Below are 14,936 nucleotides of genomic sequence, written 5' to 3' on the forward strand. Positions count from 1 at the left end.
ACTTAAGCTTTTACAAGTTTTCTAATATTAATTCCATAATCTTTGTTGTGATTTCTAAGTTTTTTAATTTTTAGGGCTGGAATGAGGTTTTGGGGTTGGGTGGGAGTAGCAGAAAATTGCTACGTTTACTAAGTTCTGTATTATATGAGGGTGGTTCTTTTTGTTTTAGTCACTTAATATGTTTAAGTTTTTTAATTAAAAAACTGATAGCAATATATCAGCCACAATATACCAGCTAAAGGATGATTAGGATTTGAACTAGAGCAGAGGATATATAAAAGGAACCAACTTAAAAGAATCTTGGAAAATGGAAGCAGAACTGTTTCATTCTCCTCATTCCCACTGTCTCAAATCAGCCTCTCTCCTAGATCACTGCAACAGTGTCAGAACTAGCCTCTGGGAACAAAGGAGGGGAAAGAGTGTAAGTATCTGGAGAAAAATCCTCTCTGTGAACCTAGATCGGGGATTTCCAGCCCAGGCTTTATACTGCCTTCTAAAAGTTAATTCATTTTTGCTCTTTAAAACTAAGAATTCTGTAATTAAGTATCTTAGGATTTTCTGAACTCATAAATTGGTGAGACATTGCCTGAAAATATTATAAAACTATATTAAAACATGGTTCTTTAAAAAGTGAAGTTTTGTGGCATAGTTAAAATTTAGTGCATATCTGATTTTTACATGTTCCTGTAGAAAGACAATTATTTCTTCATCAATAAATGTAGATATAAAAGTCTGTGTTGGGGGGCTTCCCTGGTGGCACAGTGGTTGAGTCCGCATGCCGATGCAGGGAACACGGGTTCGTGCCCTGGTCCGGAAAGATCCCACATGCCGCGGAGCGGCTGGGCCCGTGAGCCATGGCCGCTGAGCCTTCGCGTCCGGAGCCTGTGCTCCACAACGGGAGAGGCCCGCTTACCGCAAAAAAAAAAAAAAAAAGTCTGTGTTGGGAATAAGTGCCCACCATGTTATTCCTACACCCTAGCCCTTTGCATTCTTGCTCATCTACAAGCCATCCCCATTGTAAGCATCTTAGCCTAAAATTCATATACAAAAAGCAGGGTCTTTATTTTTGGCTGCATTGGGTCTTTGTTACTGGGCACGGCTTTCTCTAGTCGCGGTGAGCGGGAGCTACTCTTCATTGCAGTGTACGGGCTTCTCATTGGATGGCTTCTCTTTTTGCGGAGCTCGGGCTCTAGGCGTGTGGGCTTCAGTAGTTGTGGCGCATGGGCTTAGTTAGTTGCTCTGCAGCATGTGGGATCTTCCCGGACCAGGGCTTGAACCTGTGTCCCCTGCATCAGCAGGTGGATTCTTAACCACTGCGCCACCAGGGAAGCCCACCTTCTTTTTATATAAATACAAGATGCCAATTCTTGTGGAACTAAATTTAAATAATGAATTTGATAAGAGGATGAACCTTAGTTCACTTACAAATAATTTACCATTATTTCTTTAATTTACAACCAAATTAGACATGTGATTTTACTTATATTTTAAAAAATACATACAAAAGATTTGAGTAAGAATATCACTGTATTTATTCTCATACAGGCAATTTTTCTATAACTTCAACATTTTGCTCTCAAAAATAGAAGAACAAAAGATTCCCAAAGCTTAGAACTGGATCACTTGGCCCTTTCTCTTCTTATCTCCTCCGAGTTCAAAATGCTTGCATCTCTTAATGGCCAGCATCCTCTTGGACCTGCAGTTGGGCTCAACACATTCAAGCCTCAGTACGATCTTCTTTGTGGTTTTAGCCTTCTTCCGGAAAATTGGCTTTGTTTGCCCACCATAGCCACTCTGCTTCCGATCATAGCGCCTCTTTCCCTGGGCATACAGGGAATCTTTGCCCTTCTTATACTGGGTCACTTTGTGAGGCTGATGCTTTCCACACTTCTTACAGAAAGTCCTTCGGGTTTTAGGTACATTGACCATCTTTGCAGTAGAGGTGTCTTCACGATGAAAACTGTTGTAAAATATTTAAAATACGGCAGTAAACGTTAAACATTTTGAAAATTCAAGTGTTTTATAAATATTTATAGGAAGATAACATTACACAAGTCAGTAACGTATAATTGCACCAAGTATTCTTTTTCCGTATGAGTAAACGCACATATACGTGCACAGCTTTTGGGAATCCTTAAATTATTGGAGCATTTATAGAATGAAACTCACTGAAAAACAGCAAGAGCAGAAACACAGGGACGCCCAGTACAGTTTCCCCCACAAAGTGGGTTCCTCTGGGGCTTAATTTACCGTGGCTGCCCAACAACTAAAGCGTAGTGGTGTGATACCTGATTTTCTTCGGCAGAGAAAGAAGGCCGAGGCTAGAGTTTATTTTCGCCTCTCCGCGCACTCTCTCCCTCCATGTTCTAGCTCCCGGGCATGCCCGACTCGGGGCGCGGTGTAGAGCCACCTCCACGGCCCGCCCCGTCCCTTCTCCGAGGACCGCATCAGCCTGGTTTCACTTTTCCCTCCGAAGCATCATCATCCTTTCCTCAGCAGCCCTGAAGGCTGACGTGTCCCTAATGAGTGCCTCCCGGCCCAGCAGCCGCCATGCGAGAGTCCCCTTCCGGAAGGAAGAAGCCCGTTTTTGAAATCCACCAACCAAGGCGGCGGGCCTCGCCCTCCCTCTCCTACCAGGGCCCACACGGCCCAGCCCTGGATCCTGAGCACTGGGGACTCCAGCTGGAATCGCCACCGCCCCGCACCCCGCTTACCTGGAAAACCCGCGTCCACGCTCCGGCTTCGTTCTGCTCACGCCTCACTGGAAAGGAAGGAACGCCCCGGATGTAGGAACTGAGCCTGAGCGACCGCGCTGCGGCCCAATAGGCAGCGGGCGGCGACGGCCGTGCGTCTCCAGACTCGACCGGGAAGCGCCAACCGACGGCCCGAGGGGCGGGGCGGAGGGGTGTGGGCCCGGGGACCGCGGCGCTCGGCGGGCCGGTCGCTGGTTGTCAGGACAGTCGCCGCCGGAGTGGGGCGAGGGTACGTCCCTCGGTCTGGGACGTCCGGGGCCCCGTAAAGATGAGAGCACAGAAGACGCAGGGCCGCTGGAAGCGCAGGTAACGGAGCCGGGGTGCGGTGGGGCCGCGACAGGCTTCTTCCCGGACCCGTGCTGGATGGAGAGGACCGAGGCGACGCCGTGCCGCGGCTCCTAGCGGCGGGGCCGGTGCCCGAGCTGCAGCTGCCAGGCGACGATGTGTGGAGCCCGGGCGGCGCGGGGGAGCTGAGAGCCTTCGGGCCCCAGAACCCCCGGGGCCCGGGATGAGTTAGCGAGGACAGCCGCGGGGGCCAGATCCGACTGCTGCAGGCCACGGCCGCCGCCCGCCCGCCCCTTCCGCGCCGGAGCCTCTAGCTCCTTTCCGTGCCCGTCTGCCTGCCTGCGCTCCTGGCGCCGGAGACCATGAGGTTCCGCATCTACAAGCGGAAGGTGCTGATCTTGACGCTCGTGGTGGCCGCTTGCGGCTTCGTCCTCTGGAGCAGCAATGGGCGACAAAGGAAGAACGAGGCCCTCGCCCCGCCGCTGCTGGACGCCGAGCCCGCGCGGGGTGCAGGCGCCCGGGCCGGGGACCATCCCGCCGTGTCCGTGGGCATCCGCCGGGGCTCCAACGAGTCGGCGGCTCCGCTAGTCGCGGCGGCCCCGCACCCCGAGGTGGACAACCTGACGCTGCGGTACCGGTCCTTAGTGTACCAGCTGAACTTTGACCAGACGGTGAGGAATGTAGGTAAGGCCGGCTCCTGGGCCCCCCGAGAGCTGGTGCTGGTGGTCCAGGTGCACAACCGGCCTGAATACCTCAAACTGCTGCTGGACTCACTTCGAAAAGCCCAGGGAATCGACAACGTCTTCGTTATCTTTAGCCATGACTTTTGGTCGACCGAGATCAATCAGCTGATTGCTGGAGTGGATTTCTGTCCGGTTCTGCAGGTGTTCTTTCCTTTTAGTATTCAGTTGTACCCCAACGAGTTTCCCGGCACTGACCCCAGAGATTGCCCCAGAGACGTGGAGAAGAATGCAGCTTTGCAGATGGGATGCATTAATGCTGAATATCCCGACTCCTTCGGCCATTATAGAGAGGCCAGATTCTCCCAAACCAAACACCACTGGTGGTGGAAGCTGCATTTTGTATGGGAGAGGATCAAAGTCCTCCGAGACTATGCTGGCCTCATACTTTTCCTAGAAGAGGATCACTACTTAGCCCCTGACTTTTATCATGTCTTCAAAAAGATGTGGCAGTTAAAGCAGCAAGAGTGTCCTGAGTGTGATGTTCTCTCCCTGGGGACCTATACTGCCATTCGCAGTTTCTATGGCATTGCTGACAAGGTAGATGTGAAAACGTGGAAATCCACAGAGCACAATATGGGTCTGGCCTTCACCCGGGATGCCTATCAGAAGCTGATTGAGTGCACAGATACTTTCTGTACTTACGATGATTATAACTGGGACTGGACCCTTCAGTATTTGACTGTATCTTGCCTTCCAAAATTCTGGAAAGTGCTGGTTCCTCAAGTTCCTAGGATTTTTCATGCTGGAGACTGTGGTATGCACCACCAAAAAACCTGTAGACCATCCACCCAGAGTGCCCAAATTGAGTCACTCTTAAATAATAACAAACAGTACCTGTTTCCAGAAACTCTAACTATCAGTGAGAAGTTTATGGCAGCCCTTTCCCCACCTAGGAAAAATGGAGGGTGGGGAGATATTAGGGACCATGAACTCTGTAAAAGTTATAGAAGACTGCAGTAAAAAATCACAATTACAAAAGCAAAAGTAGTGACAGTCTTCTATTTTTGATATTTGTCCAAACAGAATATACAATTGAATAAAAGGGTTTAGGAACTGGTTTCTGCTTTAGTACAACAACAACAGAATTCTCGTAAAAGGTGTCCCAATATAGTAATCTTTTCCTTTTATGTCTGATTAAGATGTAAAACAAGTTTTCATTTTGAGAATTGGGTTTTAAAGCTCAATGTGTATCTGCTAAAGGTAATCATTATTGTTAATTGATAAGAAAGGAGAAATTTTATTTAAATTGCATCTATTAATCTTTTTATCCGGAACTTTGTACACTTTTCCACATTCAAGACTTCTTTTAAGTACAGCAGAATTTATTTAAAATTGTCATATTAGTAAAAAGTATTACAATGAAATTGTTAAGAGTATTAATGGAACAAGCCCAGCTTCACTCTTGACACAGTTACTAGGAAGGGATTGCTTCACTGGTTTTATAACTCGAAAGTTATGTTAAACACACTGTCAGAACAGAGTCATTTTCAGTATTAAAGATTCCTGTATTATTGTGTTAAGATTTGCCTGTGCTTTGGAACCTTCATAGAACACACTTTCTTTTGGAATGTATTTGATTGATAAGAAAGTTTAAACACTGTTTTCACCTCAATGTAGAAATACAGTGGTTTTGTTTTTTTTTTTTCTTTTAGTGCTGCCAAAATAAAATACTCATTTTTGCATAAAAAGATTCCTGATCATTTTGCAGAATAAATTTTTACACCAAAATCCAGTAAAGACATTCTACAAGGTTTAAAGTTAGCATTACGTATTATCTGTACATTGTGTAACTGAGTTTGAAATAAAGAAAACCCAGCTCTTGACAGTGCATCCCTTTGGAAGAAACTGGCTTTCAAATTAGCCAGGCATAGATAATGAGCAATAAAAAGCTGCTGTGTAAGTGAAGTACAGCCAGAAATGATACAAAGTTCAGTCCTGACAAAGTGAAACATGTTCTAGTGCCAGCTTTATTTTAACAGAAATCATACTTTTTAAAAGGACAGACAGTAAATAATAGAAAGCAGGCTTAAAATTTACTCCATATTTAACATGAAAGTTTTCCTTAACAGTATATAATTGTATTCAATCATAAATATAGACTACTTTCTGTGTAGGTACTGCAATAGTCATTTCAATCTAAGAAAACTGTGTACCTAATGGACAGTCTCAAAACTATTATTCCATCAAATTAAGATTCCTATTATGGTTGAAAAATGTATATGGTCATCTACAATGGAGCAAATAGTTCTCTTGCTTTATGAGCTACCTTTATACTGCCCTCAGCCCTCTGGTTCCAGGTTTTACTGGGGTTATAAATGTAAATCAGAATGAACTGCTAGGCTTCGTACCAGTTTTTGGTGCTCTGACCTGACCTCCCTAGTTCAAAGGACTAAAGAAATTAGTTTCCGGGACTAAGGTAAGGCCAGAGGTTTGAATTAGTAGCTGTTTTTGGAACAGAAATAGATCAGCTCAAGGCCTTGGGGTCAGCGATTAGATCAACAAATATTTTCCTTTCTATATTGTCTTTCATGTTGCCCTAAAATTTTTTGTGAGGAAAAAAAAATCTGTTGGGATTTTCTCCTGGCCTCAAATAAAAATACTATTCCACAAAATTCATAACTTAGCCACTGTTGATAAATTACCTGCTGCCCTCTTTTAGGTGTTATAAAAGAAATTGATTAGAAAACACTAGCTCTTGTTGTTTTCATGTAATAATATAATGAAGACAATTTTCCTATTGGAGCAAATTCTTAGACAATTTGTCCTGTTCTAAAATTTGTAAATTAATTCTATAAAACCAAGGAATGTTTGAATAATTTCCAAAACATTCTTTTAAAATTTTGAATTTTCAAGGTCATTAACAATCTGTTATTTATATATATATGTATACACACATATATATATATACATGGTGACATATATGAGAAGAGTAAAATACACAGTTGAAGCAAAAATACTAAACTTCAGTGTATTTGTATTGTTTGGATCATTTAATATTGGTTAGTAAAGTTCTTTCAGAATCTCTATGACAAGCATAAGTACATCCTATTTAGTGAGACTTATAAATGCATAGTTTTGAGATTCTCCTCCCACCAACACATGCACTCTAGTGTGCTTCTAGTTAATTGCATTCTTTAGAAATACTCTTTGTGACAGACACAACTTTTAATGAGTATTTATTTTGAAATTTTATTAAAGTAATGGCAAACAAAAGCCAAAAACAACACAGAAGTAAATATAAATAGGTTGTATTAAAACTAAATGTTTAACTATTAGAAAAAATATACATCAGAGGAATCACAAAACTTATTTCCATAATTAAGGAAGCTTTGTATAAACTCTACATGCAAAAAAATAAATAGCTTCAGTTTCCCTATGAGAATAAAAATTGCAAATTTTACACTTTCTTGAATACCTTTGGTTTTAAGATAGTAAACAGAGAGTCTATTTTTAGTTAAATTCTAAGATGATACAGAATTAATCCAAGTCATAAAGCAAAGAATTCTGAAAACTGAATGAGCAATGAGTCACATGATCTTTAATAATCTGCACACGACCATCCTGCATATTGGTTTCCTTTATGTTGTCAAAACCAGGTGTATTGTGAACTTCAGTTTTGTTCAGTAATGAAGATAGGTGATCTCCATCTAATTCTTTCTCTTTAGTTATTACTGGTTCTTTTAAATTATCTTTTTCATCATTTGAGTGAACAGCACTTTTGTCTTTTATAAATTCAGGTTCCATTTTTGACTCAGGTTGCTGAGACTTTGCAAACAGCTTTTGAGAAACATCAAGGGCCCCTTGTTGCAAGCATGCAACTGAACCACAACTGTCTGTTTCTAGTACTTTGACTGCTACAGATGAATTGGAATCAGCTGAGGTAGTAGCATGCTGTAGACTTTCTTTTTCAGTTAGATGACTTCCTTCATTGACTCTTTCTTCCTTCTCATGAAGCTGCTCAGAGTTACTACATTCTTGCAACTATGTCAGGAGAAACAGCAAATTAATAATTCTTTGAAACAAATAGAAAAGTAAATTGTACCCGCTGGAAACTTTTTTAAGTTGTGATGGAATAACCCAGTAAACTTACAGATAGGCCCTCTGGCTTCCCCCTCAAAGTCATTCTCCAAATGCTGCCAGTCATATTTTAATCATACAAACCTGGCATTGATTCTCTGATTAAATACTTTCATTGACCCTTCATCTCTTTCAGGATAAATAATCCTGGCCTACAAACCTTTTAACATGGCCTATAAAACCCATTAGCAGTCATTCTTATAAGGGCATTCTTGAATTTTCTTGTATTTCTGTGATTCTTTAGAGCCTCTTTCCCCTGAATTCACATTACAAGTCAATTGTCCTAGTTACTCATTTGTGTCCAATACTGAAGACTATAAAAATAACCAAACTTAAGTTCAACTAGAAAGAATGAACAAACTGGATGACATAGTTCCCATGGTTTGAGAGTCAAAAAAAAAGCTGTTTGTCCCTGGACTAATACTCATAATTCCCAATGGTTAGTTTCTCTCCATTCCTCACTGAACAGTTATTTGGGGATTAAAGGAGACAACATAAGTGAAAAGGAACTGCAGATGTTTAATAGTAAAATACATACAAAAAAGTCTTCATTCCTCTTAACATCACTCTTCCCAGCCATCATGTCCACTTAGTTTAAAGTTATGATATAAAGAAATCAAGAATTAAGTTATTTGTTAGGCTTCAACCTTGTCCCAAATCACGACTCTATAGAGCCCACCAAAATCCTTACCTTTGCATGTATTTCAATCTTACTATCAGTAACCTGAAGAACTTCAATTAATGGTGGGGTTAGGGGCATTGTCTGTTTGAATGGAGGGCTCAGGACCTCTTCAAGAAATTCATTAACGTTTTCTTCACTGACAAATAACCTTTCCTAAAATAAAAAGAGAAAAAAAAATTCTACCTTATTGGTCATACTTGACAGAGTTGTATCTAAAAACAGCTCATAAAAGTTCTCACACAGTTCAGAATTGCACTTTTAAAATGTTTATTTTAATGTTATCCCTATGCTGTTTTGGCAAAAGAAAACTGAGTATTGTACAGAGCAATAAGAACAGCAAGAGTACATGCATATATAGGAAAAGACCCTAGAAGACAAGTCTTAGTTCCTTTTCTAGGTCTCTATTAAATCTGAGGTATGTTTTCCCTCCAAGTAATCTTACTTACAAATTATCTTCCCTTTTTTCCCCTCTATTTTGTAAGAATAACATCACCTCTAGAGTTATAAATGCGGTCCAAGCTAGAAAATGTAATTTAATTTTAGAACACTTCCTAATGAGTCAGCAAAAGATACACAGACAGGATCTATTTAAATTTTGTGTGACCAGTTTGCCTTTTAGTTCTTGGCTAGGTAAGAAAATACATTCTTTAGTATTCTCTCAAATGCTTGTCCATATAGTTTTTTTTCCCACACTGTGAGTTATTTTCACATTTATTAAAACAATTCCAGGAAAACGACTGCCCTTTCCTAAATTTCCCCTTCTGATGACATAAACAGATAGCCGATTTCATATTTTATATTCTCACAAAGTATTCTACCTAGCCCTGGCTATTTACTTTACCATTTTTGGAGGTTTTCAAATTAACCACTTCTCACAGAAGATACACCTCATAAAATAAAAATTTAACTTATTAGCAAATTTCTAGAAAAATACAGGAAGAAATAAAACTTCCTGGCAGGTTAAAGCCCAAGGCCCCAAACTTAATTTTTAATATATAATCTGTGCAACTAGTGTTGTGAATTTAACCCTTGAATATCTTAAAAGAGCTAAAAAAAATTTACATGTAACATTGATACAAACCTCAATCAAAAATACCAATTAATTGTTCACTTATGAGTTTAAAAAGTTCTATAGAACATCAAACTTTTTTTTTCCCAGTATTTGCCAATAGTACTGGAATATTGAATCTCAAGATCCTCAGTAATCTGAAAGGTATAGTAGCAACTACAAAATGATATCCTAGGTAAACCTGATAATGCACAGCCCCAGTTTTTGCCCAAAAGAGATGTAGCTGCTGTGATGTTGGTACCAACAAAGGCTTATATTACACTTTGTTAAATGCCAGCCATTGTGCCAAGTACTAGCAGGGAACAGATTAAAACAGATGCAAAAAGAGGTAATTTCAATGTAATATAACGCCCACCAGAAGACAACCCCACCAATATCAGCGACTGAAATTAAGCAGCACCATATGGCCGAGAGGGCAAGGGATTTAGATTCACACCTGCGAGTTCGTTTTCCTACAAAAGAACTGTGTGGCACAGGCTGAGTTACTTTTGCTCTCCGGAAGTAAACGATTTACTTTCTAAGGTTGGAAAAAGCTATTTACCAACTTAAAATATGGCCATAATAGAATGCCTCTTAAACCTATTTGTGTCATAACCCCTTTGAGAATATGACTAAAGTTACAGCCCTTCTCAAGGGCAACTGTGAAGATTTGAAACCCATCCACCAGAGAGGATGCGTTAAGTTGTTTTTTGTTTTTTTTCAATATGCGTTTAAGTGTACTTAACATCTTTCATCAAGTGCATCAATTTCAAGTCATCAGGAGAGAAGTTATAATGGAAAATCCTTTGTTTAGGATAAACTGAGAGTGTGCCTGTGATAGCAAGTGGAACAGAAAATTTCAAATATTAGGACTCTAGAAAGAACTGTTACCTCCAAAGAATCGTTGTTTAAACCATAATACCACTCTCTCCACTGTCCATGGCACTCTGGAGATTTGGCCAGTCCTATCACTGCATTGTTTGAAGAAATGCTAACCACTGGTTCTTTGGTATTCAACTTATTCTCTGGAGTAAATTGCAAAAAGAAGGAATAATAAACTAAGTCTTGGGTGGAGAAGGACAATTTGTACCAGAGGGGGGTCACTTCCCCTTGAAGACTTTGAGGCTGGATCCAAGGCACTTGAATGAGCAGAGTCAGGGATTCTTCATCCTGATTACACTGCAAAGGCGGGCACAGAGGTTCCCCGCGGTCGGTCCCGGGACCACTCATGGCTCGATCAGCTGGCTCCCTGCGGGTGCCTTCCCGGGCCTCCAGCGCCTCCACGCCGAGAGTTCGGCGCGCACTCACTTTTCCTGCAGAAGACCCCCTGTCAAGGTCCCCGGATGAAGTACTAGGAGCGCCTCCGCCACCGTCCCCAGGTGAGTTCCCAGCTCCGGTAGGCGGCTCCTCCCGGATGCCTGTTGATCTCTCTTGCCCGCTGAAATCCCGCTCTTCGGGTGCTGAGACGTGCTCCCCCCCGGTGGCGTCCGGGATGGTGATCCCGGCGTCTGCAGTCCAACTTCGGTTGGGATCCGACCCTCCGTCCGCCCCACCAACCCCCGCCGGGCCCGCCTGCCCCTGGTGAGCGGAAGCGCATGGCGCGCAGTCAGTTCCGGGCCGGTCGGCGGCCTCTTCCGGGGTCGCGGCGGGCTCCGGGTGCGTGGCGGTCAGCGCCACAGGTAGCGTGACCACCAGCTGCCGCCGGGCCTTGTTGAATTGCGCCTTGCCGCAGCTGTCATCCACCGGGTACGGGAGCGAGAGCCGCAGCCGGTAGTCGGGTTTCCTCGAGTCGAGGCACAGCAGCTTTCCCGTCACCTCCAGCGCCGCCTGCTCGGCCGAGCGCAGCAGCGGCAGCTCGATGGTGACCACGAGCTCCTGGGGCACAGTACTGGGGGCCGAGTCCCGAGAGCAGCGGTAATCCTGGAGGTCCACGTGGTGGCGCTGCACCACGCTGTAGCTAGGCTCAGTGGGGGCGGGCTGCAGGACGGCCTCCGGATGGGAGGGCGCCTGGGGCCTGGGGATCGCAGCGCTCCCGGAGGCCTCCGGGTACCGATACGGGTAGGGGAAATCGGGGAGAGGGCTCTCCGGCTCCCCCTCGGGCCGGGCCGGGGAGCCCCCGGGCAGGGGCGTGCGTAGCACGGCGGCCTCCGGGGTCCCCTTGTACTTGACCTTCAGGATCTTGGCATTCCTGCGGTCCAACTTCACGCCGAACTGCTTCTCCACGGCCTCCAGGGCCGTGGCGTCCAGCATCTGGCGGAAGCGCTCATGGCGTCGGGCTAGCGCAAGAGCGTCTGGGTGGAAGACGACGTCGTAGACGGTGTAGCGGCTTCCGCGGCCTCCAGCGTACTCGCGGCCCGGCGCCAGGCTGTAGGGCAGAGACCACTGGCTGCCGGATGCCGCGGCCCTGGAGCCGGGCCGGCTGCTGGGCGCGCACACCAGCGCGTTGCTGCACACGTTCACGAAGCAGCGCCGGGTCCCATCCAGGCTGGTGCGCAACACGTGGCCCGGTTCCGGGTGCACGAACCGCACCTCCACTCCGCGCTCACGCTCCAGGGCCGTGATTTCCTCCTCGTAGCGCCGCCGGTTCTCGGGGTCCGTAAGCTCCTCGGCGTACTCGGAGAACATTCGCCGGAACTCCGGGTCCTGGAAGGCGGAGGTGAGCTGTTGGACCTCCTCTCCGCTCAGGTCCAAGTCTTCCAGCGGCGAAGAGGCTGCCGCCTTGGCCATGCTGCCCCTCGGCTCCTTGCCCAGGAGCCAAGGGAGATGAATCTGAGACCGAGTGGGAGGAACGCGTCGTAGAGTCGCTGGTCTGCGGAGAGTGAGGCGGCGGAGGTCTGTAACCGCCAGAGAATTGAGCCTCGGGCAGCGTGTGCTCGTTGCCATAGTGACACCACCAACAGCCGGGAGGAGGGGCAGGAATAGGGGTGACGGAAATATCAGAAATAGCCTTAGTTTCTTCAAACCAACATTATGCATTTTTTAGATTCCTGTGCCATGGTGCAGTTACCTCTGCAAAATAACCATCTGAATAATTGTCATAATTAACAGCATCATGTACGTTATCCATTGTTCACAACACTTCAAGGTAGACCTAATCCCCATTTCACAGATGAGAAGATAGGGCCTGAGAACTTACCTGACGAAAGTTACAAAGCTAATACATTCACAAGCTGTGATTCTAACAACTTTATATGCTTTATTCACTTCGCTAAACCAGCATTTCAGTCTCCTAGATATTTCACCAATTTGCCCTGTTTACAACTCTCATTTGGTGCAAGAGATATTATGGGCAGGCTATTCATAAATAGCCAATGATCAGGAAACATGACTTCGTTAATAATAAAAATGCAAATATAAGATACTACATATCACCTATCAAAATGGAAAAGGCTTTTTTTAAAAACAATTTCCTTGGAGTGGTAGAATTATATTAATAAAACCTTTCTAGAGAGTAGTTTGGTAGCTGTATAAAAAGCCTTTAGAACATGCATACCTTTTTTGATCCAGCAATTCCAACTTTGAGAGCATGCTCAAGAAACATGATTCTAAAAGTTTGGGAAAAAGCTAAGAATTCAACAGTGGGACTGGTTGAGCAGATTTTGGTACAGCCATGCAATGGGATTCTATGCAGCCATTCAAATAGATATTATAGAAGAATATTTATTGATTGGGGTAGTTATTAATTGGTAGTTGTTAAATCCAGTGATCATTTTTCTGTTCTCATTTTGTTGAAACTCAGCAACATTTAACACAATGTTGGCATTACCTCAATGTCGAGACACCATCCAAGTTTCTCTCCTACCTCATCACATGCACTGACACTTCCTGTGGTTTCCCCACACTGAGACCAAGTGTTGGCTTTTCTCATAGCAGAGAAATCTCAACCTACTCCCGTCTTGTGTGATCTACCTGGCCCCTAAGGCATAATGTCACATGACGGTGCCTCATACCCAGATTTCTGCGGTGCGGTCAGCCGTGCTTCAGCTGATTAAACACCAGGTCGGGGAGCACACCACCTCTCTGTTCCCCAGAGTATTAGCCCTGGATAGCCTTGCAGTGCTGTTCCTCTGCTAGCCCATTTTTCAGACCTCTGCTTCCTTTTCATTTCCAGACAATGTCCACCTCCACCTGATTCTAGTTCCTGTCTTATTCTAATAATTATTGCCTGATTCTGGCAACTTACCGGCTCGTACATAGTTAACTGCTCTGCTTCATCTTACATCACTTTGCTAACCCGTAAACATACCCTATCATTTTAGGCGTTAAATGTGTTCCTAAAGAAAGCTTTCATATTTAGCTCTGTGGTTCTTGTAACTGGACCAACAACCTTGCAGTTTCTATTTCACTTTCAAGGCCCAAATTGTAAATTTTCCCAAGTAATCTAGTAGCTTTCGAAGTTAATGCCTTGATTTCACCTTTAGTCAAAATTTCCAGGCTATTCTTGAAATTAAAGCTCAATCTTGCTCTTCTAACATCAGACCTCTTCTAATACTCTGAAATTTTACATCCTTAAACCACATCTCAAATTGCCGCTTCATCCTTAACCAGAATTCACTTATCACAACATTCAGATTAAATTTCTTGAGGAATTTTCTTTCGGTGCCATTTTAATTTTTTTATCAGTATCTCTTCCCCAAAAAGCTTTGAAAGAAATATCTTCTATTCCAGGCTTTCTGTAATATTAAGATTATTCATACATTTGAAATACTCTTTGTACGTTTAACAACTTCCTGTCATTCAGATTCATTTCTGGGCCATCACCATAGTCCCCCCCCCATAAACTAATAGATAAGGGCATGGTGTAGAGTTGTTATACCCAAAATAGCAAAAGTCTGCTTCAAAGTGAATATTATTCCTTTTAAATGTAAAAACTATGGGGACAGTGTGTTTTTAAATTTTCAGTGCCAAAAGGTAATTATGTAATGAATATCATAGTAATATCCTGAAACAAAGATTTTCACTATCATTAGAACAGATTCTGTGACTTGAAATTTAAACAATTTGCAATTCTTGAATATACTATTAAGACTTATGAACATTAGCGTGTAACTCGTACAGAAATAATGAAACTTAAATTTTTAAACACAAATGTATACTTGGATCATATATTTTTACACATTTTCATATTTTTCCTAAAAGATTATGCAGAGAATATTTTTCCTATAAAACTCTATAAAGTATACTATCATGTTTATTTTATTTATTTAAAAAATATTTACTTATTTATTTGGCTGTGCCGGGTATTAGTTGCAGCATGTGGGATCTACGTTACCGCGTGCAGGATCTCCACAGCGGTGTGCATTTAGTTGCCGCGTGCGGGATCTAGTTCCCTGACCAGGGATTGAACC

General features: G+C 43.5%; 3 protein-coding genes across 3 annotated transcripts; 1 reads left to right on the forward strand and 2 right to left on the reverse strand.

Moving 5' to 3' along the window:
* Positions 1 to 1,508: 1,508 nt before the first annotated feature.
* RPL36AL (ribosomal protein L36a like) lies at positions 1,509 to 2,777 on the reverse strand. The gene is made up of 2 exons (XM_029236229.1): positions 2,715 to 2,777; positions 1,509 to 1,960 (listed from the first exon to the last, which is right to left on the reverse strand). The coding sequence occupies exon 2, from the start codon at positions 1,927 to 1,929 to the stop codon at positions 1,609 to 1,611; it is 321 nt and encodes a 106-aa protein (XP_029092062.1). The 5' UTR covers positions 1,930 to 1,960; positions 2,715 to 2,777; the 3' UTR covers positions 1,509 to 1,608.
* A 58-nt stretch (positions 2,778 to 2,835) lies between these two features.
* MGAT2 (mannosyl (alpha-1,6-)-glycoprotein beta-1,2-N-acetylglucosaminyltransferase) lies at positions 2,836 to 5,611 on the forward strand. The gene has a single exon (XM_029236228.1). The coding sequence runs from the start codon at positions 3,401 to 3,403 to the stop codon at positions 4,739 to 4,741; it is 1,341 nt and encodes a 446-aa protein (XP_029092061.1). The 5' UTR covers positions 2,836 to 3,400; the 3' UTR covers positions 4,742 to 5,611.
* Positions 5,612 to 6,761: 1,150 nt separating this feature from the next.
* On the reverse strand, positions 6,762 to 14,681 carry DNAAF2 (dynein axonemal assembly factor 2). The gene is made up of 3 exons (XM_029239129.1): positions 10,480 to 14,681; positions 8,550 to 8,693; positions 6,762 to 7,762 (listed from the first exon to the last, which is right to left on the reverse strand). Exons 1-3 carry the CDS (start codon positions 12,562 to 12,564, stop codon positions 7,259 to 7,261), a joined length of 2,733 nt encoding a protein of 910 aa, XP_029094962.1. The 5' UTR covers positions 12,565 to 14,681; the 3' UTR covers positions 6,762 to 7,258.
* Positions 14,682 to 14,936: the final 255 nt, after the last annotated feature.

Source organism: Monodon monoceros, unplaced genomic scaffold (assembly GCF_005190385.1).
Source record: "Monodon monoceros isolate NGI ecotype Baffin Bay Population unplaced genomic scaffold, NGI_Narwhal_1 Super_Scaffold_21, whole genome shotgun sequence".
NCBI lineage: Eukaryota > Metazoa > Chordata > Mammalia > Artiodactyla > Monodontidae > Monodon > Monodon monoceros.